The following is a 20820-nucleotide window of genomic DNA, read 5'->3' as shown; positions in this document are numbered from 1 at the left end:
GTCGCCAAAAATCAAGTCACAGAAGTAAAGACCAGCACCAGCTGGCTACATCTGCAAAGGCATAAGCCGGCGGTTTCACTGTCAGCCGTCGAGAACAGCGAACGGCAACAGTGACCTGTGACCCAGTCCGCCACTCTCCACAGGGTAGACTTAGCTTCCGCGATTGTTGCTCGATGGAATATGAGACCTGGGAATGTAAAGTGTCCGTTTCTTGAGTTTTCTGGTTGGCGAAATGTGGATTACAGCTAACGTTTCCTATAAATCTTATTCCAATTTATGGAAAAGCATGAAGTTGTTCATTCTCTGTTCAACACGCTTGACTCCACGACCTGCCCACTAAACTGAACTGGACTGTTTTTTTAAAGTTGATTTGAGAGAGAGAGAAAAAGGGGGCGGGGAGAGAGCGAGCGAGAGACATCGCTTTGTTGTTCCACTCATTCCTGCGCTCACTGGTTGGGTCCTGTCTGTGCCCTGACTGGGGACCAGCCCGCCGCCTCGGCGCATCGAGATGATGCTCCGACCAGACGCTCCAACCAGCTGAGCTGCCGGCCTCGGCCTGAACTGCACTCCTGAGGAGCCAGGTCCAGCCTGGGGTTCCCATCTGGCTGATTCCAAAAGTGTGGAGTGTGGCACTGCCTGTGGCCTTCAGAGGATGTTTGGGGGAAGATGGGGTCTGCCCAGTAGGCAGCAGCATGGACAAAGCCGTTCTGGCCACTGTGATTGTCCTGGGCTCTGAGAAACTCGTTCCAAAAGGCGACTCTGTGCACTGGCCCTCTCCCACCCCATCTCACCTGTGCTCTGCCGCCATTTGTGGAAACAGGCTTTTCCAGAAGGCATGTCCCCAAGATGGCACACGTGTCCCCTGGGACATCTGCCCAGCATCTCTGGCACTGACAGAGAATACTTGGCCCTGGCAGGTACCACCCCAGAAAACCCAGGCCCCTCAGTTCAGCTTGGGTCAGGGATTCATGGGTTTTTGACAGATTTATCTTGAATTCTTCAAACCTAAAAAAGCACATTTGAACATGGAGGAACAGTCACTTTGTGAGTTGTGCTGACACGGTCCCGTGTCCAGCCTGTCCGGTGCCTTTAGCACATTAAGGAGCATTGGAGGGAGAAAGTGCAGCACGGATTTTAACTGAATTCTGGGAGGACACCCTTGTCATGTCAGAAGTCAGACATAGGAGCAAACCCACCTGTGTCACCAGCGGTCACCTCTCCAGTCCCAGCACAGGGGCTGCTGTATTCTCAGGTTCCAGATGGTAGAGCAGCTGCTCCCGGGAGGGCTGGACCTGCCACTGCCCCAGACGAGGGCCCCGCCCACTTTGGTGTGAGCTGGAGCATCACAGGTCTCACCTGGGCTCCCGCGAATTCCCTCCCACTGGGGTCGTTTCTCACAGAGTCCGTTTCATTTACCGGCCGACCAGCAGAGACCACCACTGCCTCCAGGGAGAGCAAAGGACCGGGTCTGCTGTGGGGCCTGCCCCGTGGCCACGAGGCCCTTCTCGGGAGAGGCCATCGACTGGGCCAACCCCCTCTTGGCCTCTGGAGGGGGACTCCTCTGACAAAGGCAGGGCTGTGACTCCCCTTGGGCACCCACATTCGGTGACCATAAAGACACTGGCTGGGTGCAGCTTTGTCAAGTGGCCATCCTAGGGTCCCCAAGGAGCAGGTGGAGGCCAGACCTTGATGGGAATTTCTGGGGAATGACAGCGATGGCCCCTCAGGAAGGCGAGCGAAGGCTGGTGGTTAAGGCCGGCTGGGTCTCCCTGCCTCCAGTCGACATCCTGAAGTGCCCTGCATGCCTGAGCGGGGGGAACGTACTGGGACGCCCCGCCCTCTCCAGGGTGTCCTGCCCTCTCCGGGACGACGTGGGCCGTGTTTTATGGGCTGGAAGGTGCCTAAATCGACCAAGCACAGGAAGGAGCTGCGACTCCCGTGACCCAGGGCCCTCAGCATGTCTCAGCTGTGGCCGTGGCCACCGGCGGCTGGTTTTCCGAGGCCACAGCCTGGTCTGACCCACTTCGGGTAGAAAGGCTCCCACGGCACAGCGCTCAGCACTCAGGACAGGCTCGTTTGCCACCCAAACAAGCTGTGACAGACTCCAGGTGTTCGCCGTGTTCCAGATAGAAGGGCTCCTGAGCAGCAGGCTCCAGGCTCGCCTGTGGGGGGAGCTAAGAGGCAGAGGAGGGCGGGTTGGTTCCTGTCCAACCGAAGTGGGCCTATGGCCCCTGGGGCCTGGCCTGTGAGCGGGATGTCCCACTGGATCACTAGAAGTTAGCTCTGGCCACACAGCCACCGCCTGACCATCTGCAAGCCCAGCGACCCGATTCCTGGATGGAAGGGGTGTCCTCCTCCCCCCGCTGTGTGGGTGCCTCAGAAATGACCCCACAGAGTAGTGAGCAGAGCGGAGAACGTGGAATCTGACTGAACACGAGGAACGTGGCCAGGAGGCATAGTTTCCCCCAGGGCGGTCCCGATCAGTCGGGCAGTTTCCCCCGGGGACTCTGGCTGCGTCCAGAGACATCCTGGTCACAGCTAGGGTGGGCGTTGCTCCTGGCATCTCACCATCCTGCCCAGTACAGCCCCTCCCACTGTTCCCCTGAGGACTTAGCCCCAAATGTTGGCGGTGCGGAGGCCTAAGTGGGATGTGGGAGAAAGCAGGGTGGGGCCCTCAGGACAATCCTGGACCCAGAACTCAGGGCTCCCCAGGCTCTGTGCGGGGCAGGGCAGCCCTCGCCATGACCCCGTGGCCCTGTGCCCAGGGCAGGGCCTCTGGAGAGGGACAGGGCAGCTCTAGCTCCATGGAGAACAAACGTAGCCTCAGAGCAGGCCTGGGACACCGCGGCTCTCACGGGCTGATCCCAAGACACAGGAAGCTCCTGTCTGGGCACCCAGGCTCGCCCTCCCTGTGCCCGGAACTGTCCCTGAGACTGGGTGCCCGCACCTCAGCTCCGTTGGTCCCTGCTCTCCCTGGTGGGGGGGGCACTGCTGCCCCCTTGTGGCTCCTGACCTGTATCACGTCCTCCCCAGCCTGCAGCACTTTCCCCCAGGCACCTGCTACCTGTGACGTGCATCTTAGCTCGGTCCTGTCCCCACCCCCATCCCAGGGCTCGTGGGGTCAAGGGTATGTGTTACTTAAAGAGAAGCTGCAGTCAGGAGCTGTCCCTGGCAGTCCCGATCCCTCCATCCCGTCCTCGGGCCATCATCGCCATCAGAGCCCCTCTCGTCTGGGCCACCGTCCCTTCTGCAGCCAGGGCGGCTCTCGCTCCTTTCCACAGCCCTTCCCGGGCCCTTTCTGCCGCAGACACCGCGCCCAGACACTCCAGGGAGGGGGGTCTCTCCCGACAGGCGCCCCGACTTGTCCTCACCGCAGACCGTCCAGAGCAACATCAGCATTTCTGTGCTCGTTTTCATACCGCGCACAATGTGTCTCTGAAAAAGCAGTGGGGTTGAGACAGCTGCTCGATGCAGGTGGAGCTTATTTTTAGAGGGAAAGCTGGTTGGTGGGGAAAGTTTCATCTTTTCTGGCCCGAAACCCTGGTGTTGCTTCCGTGCGTTGTTTGTCTGAGTCAGTTGTGCAGCCAGGGCAGCCTTGCTTGCCATGGGGGTTCCTCATATCAGTGCTGCGCAGGGAGAACAGGGGATAGGGGCAGAGCACCCACCTTGGGGCAGGTGCTGCCCAGGCGCTTTGCTCACCTAGAGAGAGGCGGAGCTTTATGCGGAGACTCTCTTTGTGTCTTTGACATGACGGAGAAAGCAGGCCTCCCTCATGCTCTGGGTGGAGAGGTCGCAGGTCCCCCAAACTGTAAACTCTTCTAAGTGTGGGGGGGCTGACGAGGAGAACAGCCCGACCACTTTCCCACTCTGAGAGTGGCTCTCACACGAAGGGGCCCATCCCCGCCCTGAGTGCGCCCACAGAGGGCTCCCCGCTCCAAGGCAGCTCGTCTCCGCTGGGGCCACCTGCCCACATGGGGCACGAGGGCTGTACCTGCCCTCCGACGGGGCACGGTGCTGGAGGTGGAGGTGGAGGCACAGGGAGAAGCGCGAGGGTGCGCGGGTCTCAGCCACAGAGGGATCCCGCAGGCGCCTGCCCCTCGGCTCTTGGCGAGAACCACGCACTCGATTGCATTGTGCGGCTGGTGTGTAGCCAGAGACACAGCAAAGTGCGCAGACCCCCGGATCCTGAGCCTGTCGTCCTGGTGGGCTCCCCCAGCCCAACCTCTGCAGCCAACCCTGGAATACCTCAAAATGGGTGTCCTGTTGTAAGTGTAGCTCTGTGCCAGCTTGGGAAGGACGGGTTGCCGTGAATTCCTAGGCAGTTGTGAGTTACCTCGGCGGCAGGTGAGCGGGCGGGAGGAGGGGCAGGCGGGGCCCAGGCCGCTGTCGTCTGAGAGCCTCACGCCGCTGGCACTGCGTCTGTTTCAGATCATCGACAAGAGCAAGCGAGACCCCTCAGAGGAGATAGAGATCCTGCTGCGGTACGGCCAGCACCCGAACGTCATCACCCTCAAGGATGTGAGTGGCCTCCCCGCAGCAGCCTGCGCCTCCCGTCTTGCGTTTCTTCGGGGGCACCAGCACGCTGGCTTTCCGTGAGGTTCAGCAACCAGGCGCGCGCCGAGCTCGTGCCCCAGCCAGCGTCTGCTGCACGTCCTTCCAGGCCTGGCCTGGCCTGTCAGCCTGACCTGCAGATCACTGACCCACGTCCCCCACCCCCAGCCCCCAAGTCACATACCCTGAAAGGGGGAAAGATAGCTGGTGTGAATTCCAACTCTGATGTGGCTTCCCATTGTCATTCCTAATGTGACAAACAGGGAGGGTGTGGCCAGCCAGGTAGGAGCTCAGCTCCTTTTCCCTTCCATGTGGGTGATTAGCGGCCCAACCCGGGGGCAGAACAGGCAGGAACCAGCCACATTCAAGCCCCTGCTGGGGGCAGGGGGTGTTCCCAGCAATCCATAAGGGGCCCTGGGCTGGGGTGTCGGGGCCCACAGCAGAGTTCCCTCTTCTCCAGCCCACACTCCAGAGTGAGTCCAGCATCATGAACCCCAGACCACAGGACGGTGGGGTCACCGCGATGTCCCTTCCAGCCCCGTACATTCCGGGCGTAAGAGGGCTCCCAACTGCCAGTTCATGAAAAGCAGAGTATTAGCGTTCCTAAACCCAGAGATAAGTGCCGCCCATTAACTTTACGTCTTTATTGAGGTCAGAGGCGGGCAGATTACTTTAGTGACGTGTTTTGAAAACTCAGTGGTCTGGAAGCTTGAAGCGGAATCATATTTCGGTGTTTTACTCCATTTCCACCAGGTTCTCCTCAGTGCTGGGGCCCCATGCAGCGTGCCTGTCACACACACAGTGTGACTGACGTAGGGACAGCCGGGGTGCTACAGCTAGTGCGACGAAAGCCTCCTTTTCTATCACTTTGCTGAAAGGAAAGCTCTACCCCACATGTGAAATTCTCTCTGGCTCTGCCGCCTGCCCCGTCTGGACCCTGGGGTCTGGCTGCTCCTAGTCTTGTCCTCAGCAGAGAGGGCCCGTGGGTGTGTCAGAAATGCAGGGACACCCACCCCCACCCCACACCCCCACCTGCAGGGTCAGAACCTGGCCGGGCACAAGCGCCCCCGGGCCTAGGTGCACTGAGAGTCCGCACCGTCGCTGACCAGCTGCGGTGTTGGCGCTGATTTTGTCCTAAGAGCCATGTCTGGTGGGACTGGACTGGCCACTCGCGCATGCCTGCTGTACACAAGTCTTTCACTTCCTGGGATGGCGCCCTCTGCAGCTGCTCCTGTCTCCCGGGGACCACGGGGCCTGCGGTGTGGGTGACTGCGCAGCACCGACGCATGCGCACCTCCTCCTGGCCCCCAGGTGTATGATGACGGGAAGTTCGTGTACCTGGTGACGGAGCTGATGCGCGGCGGGGAGCTGCTGGACCGCATCCTGCGGCAGAGATACTTCTCGGAGCGGGAGGCCAGCGACGTTCTGTGCACCATCAGCAAGACCATGGACTACCTGCACTCGCAGGGGGTGAGCCTGCCGGGCGGGGGGCGGGGCGAGCGGGCGGGGGCCCGGGGTGAGCCCGAGGCGCACAGGTAAGGGTGGGCTGCGTACCTAGGGCGTCTGCGGCTTCCTTCTGCCTCCCAGTCCCTCTGTGCCTGACATCACAGGTACACACTGGGCATCCAGGGGCTGAGGGCGGAAATTAAATCTACCTGGATCTCTTACAGCAAAAACGTGGGCTTGATAAAGGGAAATGTTAGAATTTCCCTCACTCGCCCTATTTAAACTTGACCTTTTTTGACCAACGCAAAGTCACACTGTAGGTAAAAGTGACCACAGCACACCTGACCGGTGCGGCTCCGTGGGCTGAGCGTTGTCTTCAAAGCGAAGGGTCTCAGGTTGATCCCCAGTCAGGGCACACGCCTGGGGTGCAGGTTCGGTCTCCAGTCGGCCCCTGTGGGAGAGGCAACCACACGTCCACGTTTCCCCCCCCTCCCTCCCCTCCCTTACCCTCTCTCGAAGAATAATTAAGTAAAGTCTTGTTATGTAAAGTGGGAGTGACTCTGAGGTTCTCTCGGCCCCCACCGTGGTCCAGGCGCTGCTCTCTCGGCTCCACGTCCCCCTCCCCCGAGGTCCTGAACTCTGGTGGCCCCGCCTCACAGACGAGGACCCCAGGGCCTGGACGGCTTGAACGTTTGTCCCCAGCTGCACATGAGCTAGTGGCAGTGGTTGCCCCAGACACTGTCCCCACCCCACACTCTCAGCCCCAGACGCAGCCTCCCTGGGGGCCTGGTCCCCTCCTCACCTGCCCCCACTCTCCGGATTCTGGGGGCATCTCTGGAGGCAGGCGTCCTTCCTTGACCAGCCGTGTGCGTGTGGTCAGTCCCCTCTGAGCAGGAGGGTGTTCTTCCAGGACCCACAGTGGGTCCTTCAGAGTGGTCACCGTGGTCTGGGAATAGCGAGCAGCCTGGCCTGGTGGATTTTCAGGTTGGCTGTGGTTGACGGGAGCAGGACCTGGAACGGGACACATGGTCTCTCGTCCCCACTTCCGGGCCTCTGTGAACTGTGCTGGCTGCCCGTGTGGGTCCCTTTAACTCCCTTCCTGTGTCCTCTCCCCGGTTTTCACCAGGGAGGATGATGAGACGCTCAGGTCCCGAGCTCCCCGCGGGTCCCACACGTGTCACTGCAGTCAGCCTCTGTCCCTTTCAGGAGACGTCGCCCTACGCCCTACACAGCCGCTTTGCTGTGAGGTGTGGCTGCCCTGCCTCCAACACAGCCGTTGCAGCCAGTCCCTCAGCTCAGAGCGCAGGCCCCCTCCAGGGCTTCCGTGCGCCACATCTCGGCACTGTGTCCTTCACAGGTGCACGGGCACCTAGCCCTGTGGCCCCGGTGGGCCCGAGGCAAATGCTTCCGTTACAGATCTTTCTGCTCCTGCTGCCTGAACTCACCAGTTCCTTCTGTCTGCCGGCCCCTATGCCGCTCCCTCATCCAATCGGACCTGAGCTTCCAGGGGTGGGGGCGGCTCTCTAAGTAGAGCCTCCAGGCTGACTTGCTTCTGCTTCAGGGTGTGCCCCGGAGACATGATTCCCACATAAACCCCACCTTCCTGGCACACCCACTCCCTCCAGCCCCATCCCTCCACCCCACACCCCGAGGTCAGGCGGATCCCTCCTGCCTTTCCAGGTTGTCCACCGAGACCTGAAGCCGAGTAACATACTGTACGTGGACGAGTCTGGGAACCCCGAATCCATCCGGATCTGCGACTTCGGGTTCGCCAAGCAGCTGCGTGCGGAGAACGGGCTGCTGATGACACCCTGCTACACGGCCAACTTTGTCGCCCCCGAGGTAAGGAGGGCTCTGAGCACGTAGGAGCCTGTGCCTGGTGGAACCTGGGCTCCGGGCGGCAGAGAGCAGAAATGCGTCAGCCACTGGCCTTGCCCACACAGAACTTCTTTTTTGTTTTATCTGATGCCTGTCCGCCACGTTCACGGCAGCATTACAATGGCCAGGAGGCGGAAGCCGCCCACGTGTGCATTAATGGCAGAAAGGATGAACGAAGTGTGGTTTGTCCAGTATCACTCAGCCTCAGAAAGGAGGGCGGGCCTGGCCTGAGCCTTGAAGACCCGGTGTGGAGTGAGATAAGCCACAGTGCTGTCTGAGGCCTGGGGCAGCCAGGTCCACACGGGGGTGGGGGTAGGGGGCATGGGAGTGTCCAGTGGGGACAGACTGTCAGTTTGCAGGGGTGGTGGTGGTGACGGCTGCACAACAGTGTGAGTGCACTTACCACCACTCTTAAAAATGGTTAACCCTGGCCGGGTCGCTCAGCGGGTTAGAGCGTGGTCGTGATACACCAAGGTTGCGGGTTCGATCCCGGTCAGGGCACAGACGAGAATCAGCCAATGGGTGTATCAAAGAAGTGGAACAACAAATCAGTGTTTTTCTATCCGTGTTTCTCTCTCTTCCCCCCGCCCCACCACCTTCTCCCTCACTCTCTCTCTCTCTTCTTTCTATAATCAATAAAATTTTTTAAATGGTTAAGATAGTCAATTTTATGTCATGTCTATTTTTCCATAATAAAAACTAATAGCTTCCTTCTCAGTCTGTCCGTCCTGTACCCGGCAGCAGCTTTGGCTCCCAAGGGCTGGTTCTCGGGGGTCCTACCTGCCCCGTCCCCACCCTCCCGGGACCATTGTCCCCTCAGGACGACGTGCTGTGCACTTGAATTTCCTTCGCCGAGTGCTCACCTGTCATCCGTGTCCCGCTGCAGGTGCTGAAGCGGCAAGGCTACGATGCCGCGTGCGACATCTGGAGTCTGGGCACCCTGCTGTACACCATGCTGGCGGGGTAAGGCGGACCCTCCCCCGGGGCCTACGCGCCCAAGCTGTCCCTTCAGGGCGGGCCACTTGTCCCCGGGGCACAGGTGTGGGGCACACCTGCACACTTCCCTGCCCCTTTCTGGACATCTGGAGAACAGGACAGGGAACTTGGCCAGGCATTTTCTTGAGGGCCTCTCCAGAACTAGGGAGTGGGGGCTGCTGACCTCAACCCACCCACAGAGCACCCGGGCCTCTGGCCGCATAGTGGCACCCTCACCACTGCATGGGGCCACTGCCTGAGAAGGCCGAGACATCTGCTCCTTAAAACCATCCTCTTGAGCCAAGAGGTGCCCATAAAAGGTCATGGTCAAACAGTGTCTTGAAGACGTCAGCCACTCGTGGCGCTGTGGCCGGCAGGCGTGAGTGGGCCAGTGTCCTGGGACGAGGCCCTGGTGTTAGAGGAAGCGGGTCAAGCCTTCATCACGAGCTCTGCCCCCGGGCTGACCCCTGACCCCACTGGCCTCACTCCCCTCCCTGTGAATAAGAGGACACACTCGTGACGGCTGAGGCTCCTTCCCGCCACCAGGGTTGAGAATTCTTTAAACCCCTGGTTCCCGACATCTCCCCTGTCTGTTGAACACTCGAGGGGAGGGGTCACCCAGCGCTGTCTCCTGAAGCAGCATGGACTGCATGCCCTCGCAAGACTGGACGGGAACGGCTTGCGCTTTCTGTGGCCTTATCGAGTATTTCCTAACGAGTCAGTAATTCGTGCCTACGGTGAAAGGGGAACAGCCCCGAGGTCCTGACATCACATGGCTGTGGCACCATGTGGCTCATGGTGCCTGTTCACTAAACTGGGATCACAGCTTTGCTGTTAGAACCACACGAAAGTCCACACTAGGGAAGCGTGTACCGGTTCACACTCAGGGGCGGCAGAATAAACATCCCTCATGCCCTGTCCGTGTGCCAGCGCACCGCACACGTACCTCCTCGGTGTCCATGCGTGTCACTGCTAAGGTCCCTGGGAGCACATGCTTCTACCCACTTTGCAACTGAAGCTCAAAAACCAATTTGTCAAAGAACCCAGAGTTGCTAACTGATCAACCTGGGGCCTCTCAGACTTTGGTCTCAGGCTCTCATCCATCATATTATGCCATCACCATGGAAACCGAGTCACCAGGCAACCCCCTCCAACACGCTGTGACCAGGGAAGCCAGGAGCGGTGCAGAAAAGCTTCTCCAGGGCTCACAGAGCTTTTGTCACTTGCCCTGTTGACCCCTACCCTTGACCACCTAAGGAAAACGGACGTAGCATTGAGAAGTTGTGCTCTGCCATGAACCCTGGATTTGGAGCCGAATGGGGAAGAAAGGCCGTTTGTAGCGGCAGGGTGGCTGCATTCTGCTGTGAGCCTTGTCTGAGGTTTAAAATGGAAGCTCATTTCCATAAACCCTGTCTTCACATAGATTCACCCCCTTTGCAAACGGCCCAGACGACACCCCCGAGGAGATTCTGGCGCGGATCAGCAGTGGGAAGTACGCCCTTTCCGGGGGGAACTGGGACTTCATCTCCGACGCGGCCAAGGTGAGCTGGCCGCCCAGGTGCTGTCTCAGGTGTGGAGACTCTAGCAGCCACCCCATCTGAGACGGAGCCGGAGGGCACCGTTCCTACAAACAACCCAGATACTGTATCCCCACAGACTTTTTTAGAGCTGCTCGGCTAAAAAGAATATCTAAACGTTCTATAGCGCTTTTCACATTTTCTACAGTCTCGGTATGTCAGAACCAACAAGAGACAGGGACAGAGAGAGGCGTTTATTTTTAAGAAATTGGCTCATGTGATTGTGGAGGCTGCTGAGTCCAAACTCCACAGAGTAGGCGGCGGGCTGCAGCTCTAGTGCACAGGCCACCCACTGGCAGGGCTCCCGGTTCCTCCGGGGACTCAGGCTTTTCTCTCAAGACCGTCCCCTGATTGGGTGAGGCGCACCTATGATGGAGAGCAGTCTGCTCTACTCAGACTCCACCGATTTCAATGTTAGTCTCATCTAAGAGATACCTCTAGAAATACAGAAACCTGTAGGCTGGTTGGCCAAACACTGGTGCCACAGCCTAACCAAGCCAACACGCAAAATCCACCCTCACCCGGTCAATGATGTTGCAAAATGACCTCCCCGTGTGATCACAGACCGATCAGGCTGAGCCCTGGTCCAGGGGTGTGCCTCTGTTCTCTCCCGATACTTTGCACCCGGGCTTCTCTGCAGCCGCCCTGTGTGTGCCCAGCCCTGGTCCTTGCGTTCATCAGACGTGGTCTGTTTTAGCTGATCCCATCGAATTCCTCTCCACTCACACAGTAAATCAGAACCCCGCCCCTGGGAAGAGGCGGCTCGAACCGTCCATTTCCTGTGGAGCCCTGAAGTGACTGCGAGAAGAGGGGACCGTCTGGGGCTCTGAGTCCAACTCTGCCATCACCGTCACCGTGTGACTTTGTACGGCGGGGGCGGGGAGGTGAAGGAGGTGATGGCAGAGTTGATGGCAGCTGGCGTCTAGTGACCCTGACCCTCCCCGTGCTCCCTCCCATCCACTCTCTCTCAAGCAAGCACAGAAATTCTCTTGGTTCAGGGCGTGGGTGCTGGTGGTTTCTTCAGGGCGATCTCTGAAGCCGGTGTCATGGCCGGGAGACAGTGCTGGGACATGAGTGGATGCCAAGCACAGGATGCACCCCCGGCCCTGGTGCCTTCCCCACTGCTGCGCTCACCAGGCAACCTGCCCTCCGGGCCTCCAGAAACGGCACAGCCCACGGCTCCCCTTGTTCTTTCTGCCTCCACTTTCGGACACACAAGGACACCTTTCTCACAACGAGACTGAGCCAGTCTGTGTAGGCCTCTCTGCTTCCATGTCCTCACAGGGGGAAGCGAGAAGGGTACTTCCAGGACGTATTTGTTTCAAGAAGTTACCCAGATTAACGTTATCAGGTATTAAAAGGCATCGGGTTTCTCCGTGGAAGAAAAGGTATCCTGCGGAGAAATTCAACTTTCCATTACGTGCTCACACTCCGATTCCTTTATCTCATGTCCAAGTGGGGCGGAGCGCAGGCTCCCAGACGAGCCTGGGTGCTCATCACGGGCCCCCGGGCACATGGTTAATCACTATAAACATCGACATTGTCATCTACAAAACAGGGACAGTGACGATGACCTTCCCCCCACACCCCCGAGGACGACACTGACAACTCTCGAGAACAGGTGCACAAATGCCGTGCGAACGCAAATCACGTTCTGATTGCACACGTGTGTGCCTGTGTGTGCATGTAAGCAACATGGACGAGTGACGTGGAGCTCTGCATTTGACCGGTTTTAGGAGCTGTTGTTGTTACTCTACAACCAAATAATCAAACGCTGTCCATCAGACGGGGCCCGTGGGATGCACAGGGTGGTGACAGACCGTCGGCTCCGTGGTTGGTGATTGTCTGTGGCAGATGCCTGTGGGCGACCCTGACGAAAATGCGGCTGCGTTCGTTGTTGAGAGTTGGCCTCCTACCTGCGGGGTATTCACTAGTCCAGCTTCTCCCTTTGCGAGGATACCATCTTCATGAGATAGCATTTCAGTAACTCCCATGCACCATTTAACATCACTACCTGTGCTTTTTCTTTAGACATACAATCTTTAACACAATATAAACCTTTCAGGGTTAAAACGTAACAACCAGCCACATGCTTATAAACCTGAAAATAAGTACTTGACCCCAAAATGCATAGACTCACCGAAGAACAGCAGTTGAGGGAGAAGGGAATTTACCCAGGGGCTCTGGGAACAGCCCAGACCACCCCCTTCCTCTTCTGCCCTGCCCTCCCCCCAGGACGTGGTCTCCAAAATGCTCCACGTGGACCCTCACCAGCGTCTGACTGCAGTCCAGGTCCTGAAGCACCCGTGGATTGTGAACCGAGAGCACCTGTCCCAAAACCAGCTCAGCAGACAGGACGTCCACCTGGTGAAGGTACTTACAAGGGTCAGGAGAGCAACGCGGTGGGGGCGGGGGGCCCCGAAGAGGCCCTGTGAGGCCTGCCCACGAACCTGAGAACCACAGCATGCACGGGCAGACTTCACCTCCCATCACGCAGGTGCAGGCACGCACAGCTCTCTGAGTGGGTCCCAACACCTGCTAATGCGGCTAGCAGCTTCCACATGTGTGTGTGACAGAGCTGCAGGGGAGGGACGTAGACAAAGGAAGACACAGGCAGACATAGTCAGCAAGCCAGGGGGAGGTGGAGGGAGGGTCTCGGGGCCATGTGGCTCCTAGTCCCCAGTTCCTCAGTTCTGGACCAGAGTTCGGTCAGCATCCCCGACAGTGCAGACAGGAAATGTTTGAGGCTTTCTGAGCTGGACGCCCTTGTCTTGAGGACTCAGCTCAGCCACTGGGGCACAGAGACACCAGTGGGCAGCTCCTCGAACGTGGCCAAGTGGTGGCGTCCAGGCCCTGGACGGGAGCAAGTGTGGACCCAGCAGGCCCAGAGCAGACTCGGTCCAGCTGGAAGTGGGGGTGCTTGACCTCACCCAGGGCACAGTTCAAGGCTGGCAGGAGTGTTAGGCAGGCACAGTGATAAGGCCCTGGGCTTCCCACACCGTGGCCCGCAGTTGGCCTCACCCCCACCCCCGGATGTGGGGGAGAACACCACCTGAGAGGCCGTGGCCGCTGGCGCCCAGCTGGGTGGTAGCAGTGCGGTCACTTGGCCCCTCCCTTGTTTTGCAGGGTGCGATGGCTGCCACCTACTTTGCTCTCAACAGGACCCCTCAGGCCCCACGGCTGGAGCCCGTGCTGTCGTCCAGCCTGGCCCAGCGCAGAGGCATGAAGAGACTGACGTCCACGCGGTTGTAGCGCCTGGACCTACACCATCCTCGGCTCTCGGCACTGGCATCGCGGGCATCGCCGGCATTGCTGGAGCAGCCACAGGCGCCTTAGCTCGGCCCGCGTTTCCTCGTTCAGCCCGAGAGGGTCCGGACGGCAACTTCCCAGTGCCGCCTCGCTCTGCCAGCCTTTCTGCCTCCTTCCCCGCAAGCCACGTGGACTCCGGGCACCGCAGCCACCACGCCGAACGCCTGGGTTCCTGCCGGCTCTGTTTACCACCATGGCTCCCTTTCATGCGGACAAATGTTTTCCCAAAGAGAAAGCCAGTCACCTGCTCAGGTCTGCGACACGCGGTCCTAGTTGTATGTAGGAGGGAGCAGGCTTCAAGGTCCTGGGGTCCCGCAGCTGAAGAATGTCAGAGCAGGCACAGGGCACCAGAGCAGGGCCCGGTCCCCTGAAGACAACCCAAAGAGCCTTTGCCTCGTTGCCCTGGAGCCGGGTGCCCGCTGGCTGAGGGCCGGCCGCAGGCCCGCTTCCCCGCAGCAGTGAGTTTCCCGCCTCGCCACCCACGGAAGCTGGTGCCCGTCGGGACCCTGAGCTCCGTCCCCAGTGTCTCCCCACCAGGACAGGAGGGGCCGGTGGGGAGCTGGAAGCTTTGGTGGCACCGTTTGTGGAACTGTGCTGTCGTTTCTGTCACATGGACCCTCCTTCACCGGCATTCCGTGACCGTCGGCGTGTTCCTGCGTGCACACATGGGTGCAGCGTGCGTTCCTGCTAAACAAAACCACCACCAGCTCAGCTGCTGACCAGGAGAGAGCACGTGTGTCCCTCCGTGTCCTCCCAGCCCGTCCCCAGCCAGGCTGCGGGAGGACCGCCGCTCACCACTCACCCGGCTGTCCCTCTGCACTCGGGCAGGGCTGCGGCAGCACCTGTCAGCAACAGCCAGGCTCTCACTAAAAAGACGATATGTCACTGTTTCTCTTGTCCCTTGACCTCCCTCCTCTCTCTCTCTCTCTCTCTCACTCACTCACACACACATACACATTCATGCGCCGCCTTCTGAAAAGGACTCCTTAGCTTGGTCCATGGCCCTCAGACCTCAGAACGTGAACTGAATTGGTGCACATGGCAATTTTTGTCACAGCACCACAGGACATGGAAGGTGGGGACAGATTCCTGCCCGTGTTCCCCCAAAGCCCTGTACGGCATTTCCCGTTTTCTCAATAGAAAGTGCTGCCCGAGGCTCCGAGGACGTCACCCGCAGTGGTCTTGCCCAGGGTGGAGTGGTGTCACGAATCGGAACAGGACAGCTGGAGCGCCCCCAGGCCCCCGGGGTCTCCCCAACTAGAGGCTGCCCGAGTCTTTGTGTTTCTTGTGTGCCACGCAGCCCCCAGCTGCCTGCTGGTCCCTTGGCCTGGCCTGTGTGCACGAGGCTTGTCCCCGAACTCTGATGGAGGGACCCAGAGCTGAGAGGGTGGCGGGGCAGCAGGTGTGTGTACACTGTTGTCCCCACTGTGACGGCCCAGCCCTGTCTCTGCTATGTGGTGAATGTGGCCTCACGTCCCAGCTCTCAGCTCCAAAGGGACCCACGAAGCCAACTGCGCCCCAACCCCGCCCTGCCCCGCTGAGTCTGTGAAACCGTGTCTTCACCGTCGTGCAGGGCGAGGTGAGAAAGGCAGCCTAGAGAAGGGGAGATGCCAGCGCGAAACCCGCCTTCCCAAGGGCAAGTGGGGAAGCCGGTGGCCACTCCTGATCAGACTCGTACGGGTGACAGGAAGTCACACAGCCCTGGCTCGGGAAACCATAGGATTCATTCAGAGAAAAGCAAGCTGTGGGCCTCAGGCCTCTGCCCACCACAAAACAGACCCTTTACGACACCTCTAGGGTATCACCCTGCCCCGGGGCCCCCAGTTTGAGAGGACCTGGCTCACCCCATTGGTGTGAGGGTCTTCACAGAGGCCACCCCCAGGCCTGACGGGGCAAGTGCCAGGCGTCCCTTCTGGCCTGCGGTCAGACTGAGCGTGGCTATGAACTGCTTTCCTGAGTGTCGATGTTCCGGAGGCCGTTGGCTTTCTAAGTGGCGATGGTTCTCAGTGTTGTTCTTTACACAGTGTCCCCGAGGCTGCCTGCGGGGCGTCGCTGTCCTTCCCCGACCTTCCCTGTCTCTGCAGCACCAGGTGACTGCACTGCTCGCCTGCTCCCACGTGCTGGTAGCCCCCACCTCTGAGAGTGACAAAGACTCTAACAGGGAACAGCGCCTGGGTGGGGCAGAAAAGGCAGTGGTGACGCCTGGGAGGCCTCCCGAGCTCAGGAGACCACGTGGGAAGGGACGAGAACTCGTGGACAAGGGCTCATGGTGGCGGGCGTGGAGCGCGCTTTCTCCCGCACCCCGGCCTCGCACTTTGTTTACAAGCCGCTTCCGTTCACGGGCCCTTCTCCTGCTCGCGCTTTCGGTTTGTGTTCGAGATGGGCGGCCCCTGTACAGGTATTTATTACGCTTTCCAGACTTTCTGAATAGGTTTTTTTTTAAATAAACATGGGTTTTATGAAGTGTAATACTTCGCTCGCTTCGCGTCTTGGGCTTTCTGCCTTGTTTCCCATAATGCCCTGCAAGTAAGCCCTCACTCCCGTCTTTGGGGGCGCTGTCCCCCCGCTGTTGGGTGACGGACTTCGTGGGGCAGGTGGGCGGCTCCGCACTGAGAGCCGGGTGCCGGCGCGGGGGTGTGCGTGCGCAATGCATCCAGAGGGCGCAGGGACACGGGGAGGGCGAGGGGGCACAACCCCGACAGGTCGAAGCCCCCACGCGGCCAGCGAGAGGGCGCTGGTCCTGCAGGGAGAGCGGTTCTGGTCGCCAGAGTCTTACAGTTGTCCGGCCGTCCGCGGACGGAGTGCCCCGACCCTTGGCATCCGGCTCAGGCGCCGTCACCACTAACCCTTCAGCGGCCCGCGCTGTTCCCCATGTCGCCAGGCACTCAGCGAGGCAGACGCTGAAGCGCCACTGGTTCGGGGCACCCGCAGCCCGGACAGCCCTGCCCCCAACCCGCGGGGGCGTCCTGGCGGGGGCCCAGCGGCAGGGGCGCCCGGCACAAACAGCTGACTGCCGTGAGTGATGAGTAGGTGAGGTTCTGCACCGGGACCACGAGCCCACCTTCGCCAGCAGGACACGTGTGGCCTGTGAGATTTCCCACCTGGGCTTTGGTGTGCCTCGGGTTGTGGGGGGGCGGAGATGGCCTTGTTGACCTTTGACGTCGGTCACATGTTTCCCCTGGAAAGTGCTATACGCGTGTTTGCACTTGTCACAATTTACCACTAGAGGGCGATGATCAACTTCCTGCAAAGGTGCACGTGGGGCCTGCAGGTGTTGGCGGAGGTGCGCACCTCTCCGCCCCTCCCCCATCCCTCCCCCTCCCTGGGCGAGTGCACCTCCCGGAAAAGGTCCAGGTGTGACCGCAGTCAGGGACGCGGCAGCGGGCTCCCAGGTGCCCCGCCCTGGTGCTCTCGGCGGAGGAGGGGCCTGCGAACTGAGTCCACACCGAGAAGATCTGGGAGATGCACAAATGGGCCCGCCGCGGACCCGCACAGGGAAAACGTCCCGTTTGTTTGTTTGGGTTCGTTTTATAGTAACACTGGTTCCCTCACACCCAGAAGAAAGTCTTAAATGTCTCCTTTAAGACGCCCCTTTACAAGGGGCAGAGAGTTACCTAATAAATGTCTTTATTAGACAGAATCCTTCATACCACAGGTCTGCGAAGACAAACTTGATTTAAAGAGGGTTTTCATGGTGAAAACGGTTGTGCGTCACCGGCTCAGGACACTGTCCGACATTAGGTCTGCAACCCACCTGTTTGTTTGTTAACTTATTTATTTTTAGAGGGAGGGGAAGGGGGGAGAGAAACACTGATGTGGATCGGGTGTCTCTCATATGTGCCCTGACCGGGAATCGAACCAGTGACCTTTCACTTTGAGAGCTGAAGTCAAACTTGCTGAGCCACAGGGGCCTGGGCTCCATCCATGTTTTTAAGTGTCCCTGTGACTCCAGAATCGGCCCTGTTGAGCAGCACTATTTATACCACGGGGGGGGGGGGGGGGGGGGGGGGGGGGGGCTCTAAGTTCCTGGACTTAAACAATGAGATCTGACTCCCCTCCTTCCTGTCTGGCTCAGCTCCACCAATGGGGCCACGGAACAAAACACCTCAGCCTGGGGGCCCGAACAACAGACGTTTCTTCCTGGCAGTTCTGAAGCTGAATCCAAGATCAGGGTGCCGGCAGGCTGGGCATCTGGTGTGGACCTGCTTCCTGGTTTGTGGACTCACAGACGGCTCTGGTCTGTTCTTACACGGCGCCCACCCTCGTGACCTCGTCTAAACCTCACCTCCCCAAGGCCCTTCCAAATACCATCACATGGCATGGGGGGTGGGGAGGAGGACAGAACAAGTGAACTTGAGAGGACACAAGCGCTCAGCCCTTTGCGCCTCCTTCGCTGTGAGCTCCTTGCTCAGAAACAGTGCCCTGTGCTTACGATGTCAACAGGCATTGGGTGTTGCCCACTGCCGTCTCTGCCAGCAGGAGGCCACATGTATGCAGAGTGTCAGCTCATCAGGGAGAACGTCCCGAGGCCAAGGCCACAGGGAGGGTGCTGTGGGGACCAGCGGGCCCCTACACGGATTCCCAGCTGTTTCTTGTCGTGGGAGGCCCTGGTCGGCTCTGCAGCCGCCTCTGCCTGGAACGCCCCTCCCCAGCCTCGTGAGGGCTGGCTCTTGGGTGGGGTTGGGGGGCTCCCTCCTCAGAGAGGCTTCCAGATGATCCCACCCAAAGTGCAGCTGCCCTCCCCGGTAAAGCTCTGCTCTGTCTCCGCAGCCTGCGCGTCTCCCTCCCAGCACTCAGCAGGACCCGGCATTGACACTTGTTCTCTCTGCCTGTTTCCCCAGTCAGACTGTGATCACCGTGTCGGTGTGGGCGGCTAGGTTCCAATAAAGGAAGGGAGCAAAGGGAATCAGACATTACTATGCACGACAAACTGGGAAGATAAGCCTCCTTGCTTTGCTAGGAAGTTACAGCTGCACACACTCCCCAGGGAACCACCCGGTCTGTCCCCCACAGATCCGTGGGCAGAGGGATAGAACGATAAAGGGGGGTGGACAGTGACCTTAGAGACCTGATGTCTAGCCTGAAGAAAGGGCTGGATTGGATAAGAGACACAACCCTGGAAGATCTAAGCAATATATTGGTTAGGAGGTGGACCCATGAGCAGCCTGCAAAAGCTTGGGAAGTTGGTTATTCTGAAAAAGCTCCCCGTCCATCCCAAGCCCGAGACAGTATAACCTGAGCCTGAAAAGATGTTGCTCCTTCTCTCTCTCGCCCGGTGACACGTGCTCACCCCATTCCTCCGGGCGTTCTCTCCACGGCAGCCACAGGGAGACAGCAGCTGCCTGCTGCCCAGTGGCCCCACAGACTCCAAACACAGCCCCAGCCAGGCGCAGCCAGAAAAACAAGCTGAGCTAGCCGGATGGTGAGAAAGGCCGGGCTGGACTGGCCTTGGCACAGCACTAAATGTCTGGATGCTGGTCCTATTTCTGGCCCTGATGACGGCAAAGTTGGACCTTCTCCACGGTGGGGTGGACGGGGATGGGACATTGGGAACCCAGGGGCACTCCTTTGATTTTCGCACCACAGGTAACACCGCAGTCTCCTACATGAGAGTCCCCTGGAAGGCTTTTCTTGCGTCACTGCGAGAACCCCACTTCTGTGGGCGACAACAGCAGAACCCTTGTCTGCTGTTTGCCTGGACCCCGGGTGCAGGACCTGACCTGGCTCTCGTGGGCACTCGGCACCACCTGAGGGATGGACGAGGCCGAGCCAGGAGACGAAACTGACCGTAGCGCAGAGCCCAGGCTGGAGCCCACACGTGGACCTGAGCTGCTTCCTCTAGTCAGAAACCTCAGCGTCTCCCTGATCCCCACCCCACAGGCCCCGGGAAAACTGAGTTTGGATGCGCAGTCTGAGTGGCGTGTGAACGTAGAAAGCACCTTGGCTGTGGCAGCCGGAAGTCACCTTCCCGGTTCACATTCCAGCTCTGGCCCCTATGAGCTGTGTGTGGACCACGGTCTCGGGGCTTCTGTGATGTGGGTGTGGGATGAAGTATGGGTGTGCTTCTCCTTCCTCCTGGGGGGACATGGGTGAGAGCACGGGGGCCAGCCTCACTGCTTCCCGCTCTCAGTGGAAATATCCCAAGTCGCTCTCATTGCCATTCGAGCCTCTGTCTCCTTCAGGCAAACCATCCAAGGACACCAGAGTCTGCTTGGGCAGCACAGAATTTTGGGGAGCTGCATCTCTTCTTCTGGAGCGCAGAAATAGGCCAAAGCTAGTGGATGAGACACACCGAACATTAGCTTTCAGGTGCGCCGCTGCTTGGAACTGCCGTGCAGACCCTCATGGTCCGGCCCACGTGGAAGCTGCTCTGGGGCCAAGCAAACAAACTGCACCCAGTTCAACTTCAACCCACCCTGGGGGGGAAGGGGTTCTCATACACAGACCGACCTCATTCTGTGTTTTAATGTTTCTGGAGAATCTAGGTAACAGAACCACCCCCACTGTGTGTTCACATCACACGGGTCACACTCAGCCGGTGGTTCTCACCTCCACGGCTCCTATCATGTTTAAAGACAAGCTGACGAGGCCTCCACAAGGTCGGCGGAATTCAAGTTTCCACCCACAGCTCCAGGCTAAGGAGAGGCGCCGCGGTGGGAGGCTGGGGTGACGGTGCACAGAGAGCGGCAGGGCAGGCCTGCGATGAACGGCAGTTAAAGAATATTCACATTCATGAAAAACATTTTAAGCCAACGTCATGTATCAGAATATACATACGTTTTTGACTGCTAGAAACGTCATTGAAGTTTTAAGAAGTTGTAACGGTACACTGATCTAAAATGCCCCTCGCCAGTTCCAATGAGGAGCAAGATATGAATGAACGGAGACCAGCCGGGTGCTCGGGCAGCCAGCCCGCTACCTGGCCAGCGCGAGGCTTTCAGATGTAGACAGAAGCATCGCCCACGGGCACGTTGGGGTCTTTCAGAGTGTCCGCTCGGGGTGAAAACACTGGTTTCTATCCCGTGAATGGTGCTCTGCTGTGTTGGCTGAAAGTTGGGATTTGTTGGAATTTTTTCGAAAGGCA

The 20820-nt window shown here is 59.2% G+C and overlaps 1 protein-coding gene across 3 annotated transcripts in view; it reads left to right on the top strand.

Moving 5' to 3' along the window:
- RPS6KA2 (ribosomal protein S6 kinase A2) overlaps nucleotides 1-16395 on the top strand; it is a 153148-nt gene extending 136753 nt beyond the window's left edge. For 2 of the 3 annotated variants that reach the window (XM_053913948.2, XM_045188969.3), the window contains 7 exons: nucleotides 4429-4518; nucleotides 5863-6021; nucleotides 7678-7839; nucleotides 8762-8838; nucleotides 10274-10391; nucleotides 12663-12800; nucleotides 13554-16395. In XM_053913948.2, coding sequence (XP_053769923.1) covers nucleotides 4429-4518; nucleotides 5863-6021; nucleotides 7678-7839; nucleotides 8762-8838; nucleotides 10274-10391; nucleotides 12663-12800; nucleotides 13554-13679 — 870 coding nt within the window. In that variant the 3' untranslated portion in view covers nucleotides 13680-16395. The remainder of the gene's footprint in view (nucleotides 1-4428; nucleotides 4519-5862; nucleotides 6022-7677; nucleotides 7840-8761; nucleotides 8839-10273; nucleotides 10392-12662; nucleotides 12801-13553) is intronic. The other variant, XM_024552244.4, reaches the window with a different exon arrangement.
- The last annotated feature ends 4425 nt before the right edge of the window (nucleotides 16396-20820 follow it).

Source organism: Desmodus rotundus, chromosome 11, assembly GCF_022682495.2.
Source record: "Desmodus rotundus isolate HL8 chromosome 11, HLdesRot8A.1, whole genome shotgun sequence".
NCBI lineage: Eukaryota > Metazoa > Chordata > Mammalia > Chiroptera > Phyllostomidae > Desmodus > Desmodus rotundus.
Note: the sequence above shows the minus strand (reverse complement) of the source record. Positions and strands in the feature narration are given on the sequence as shown.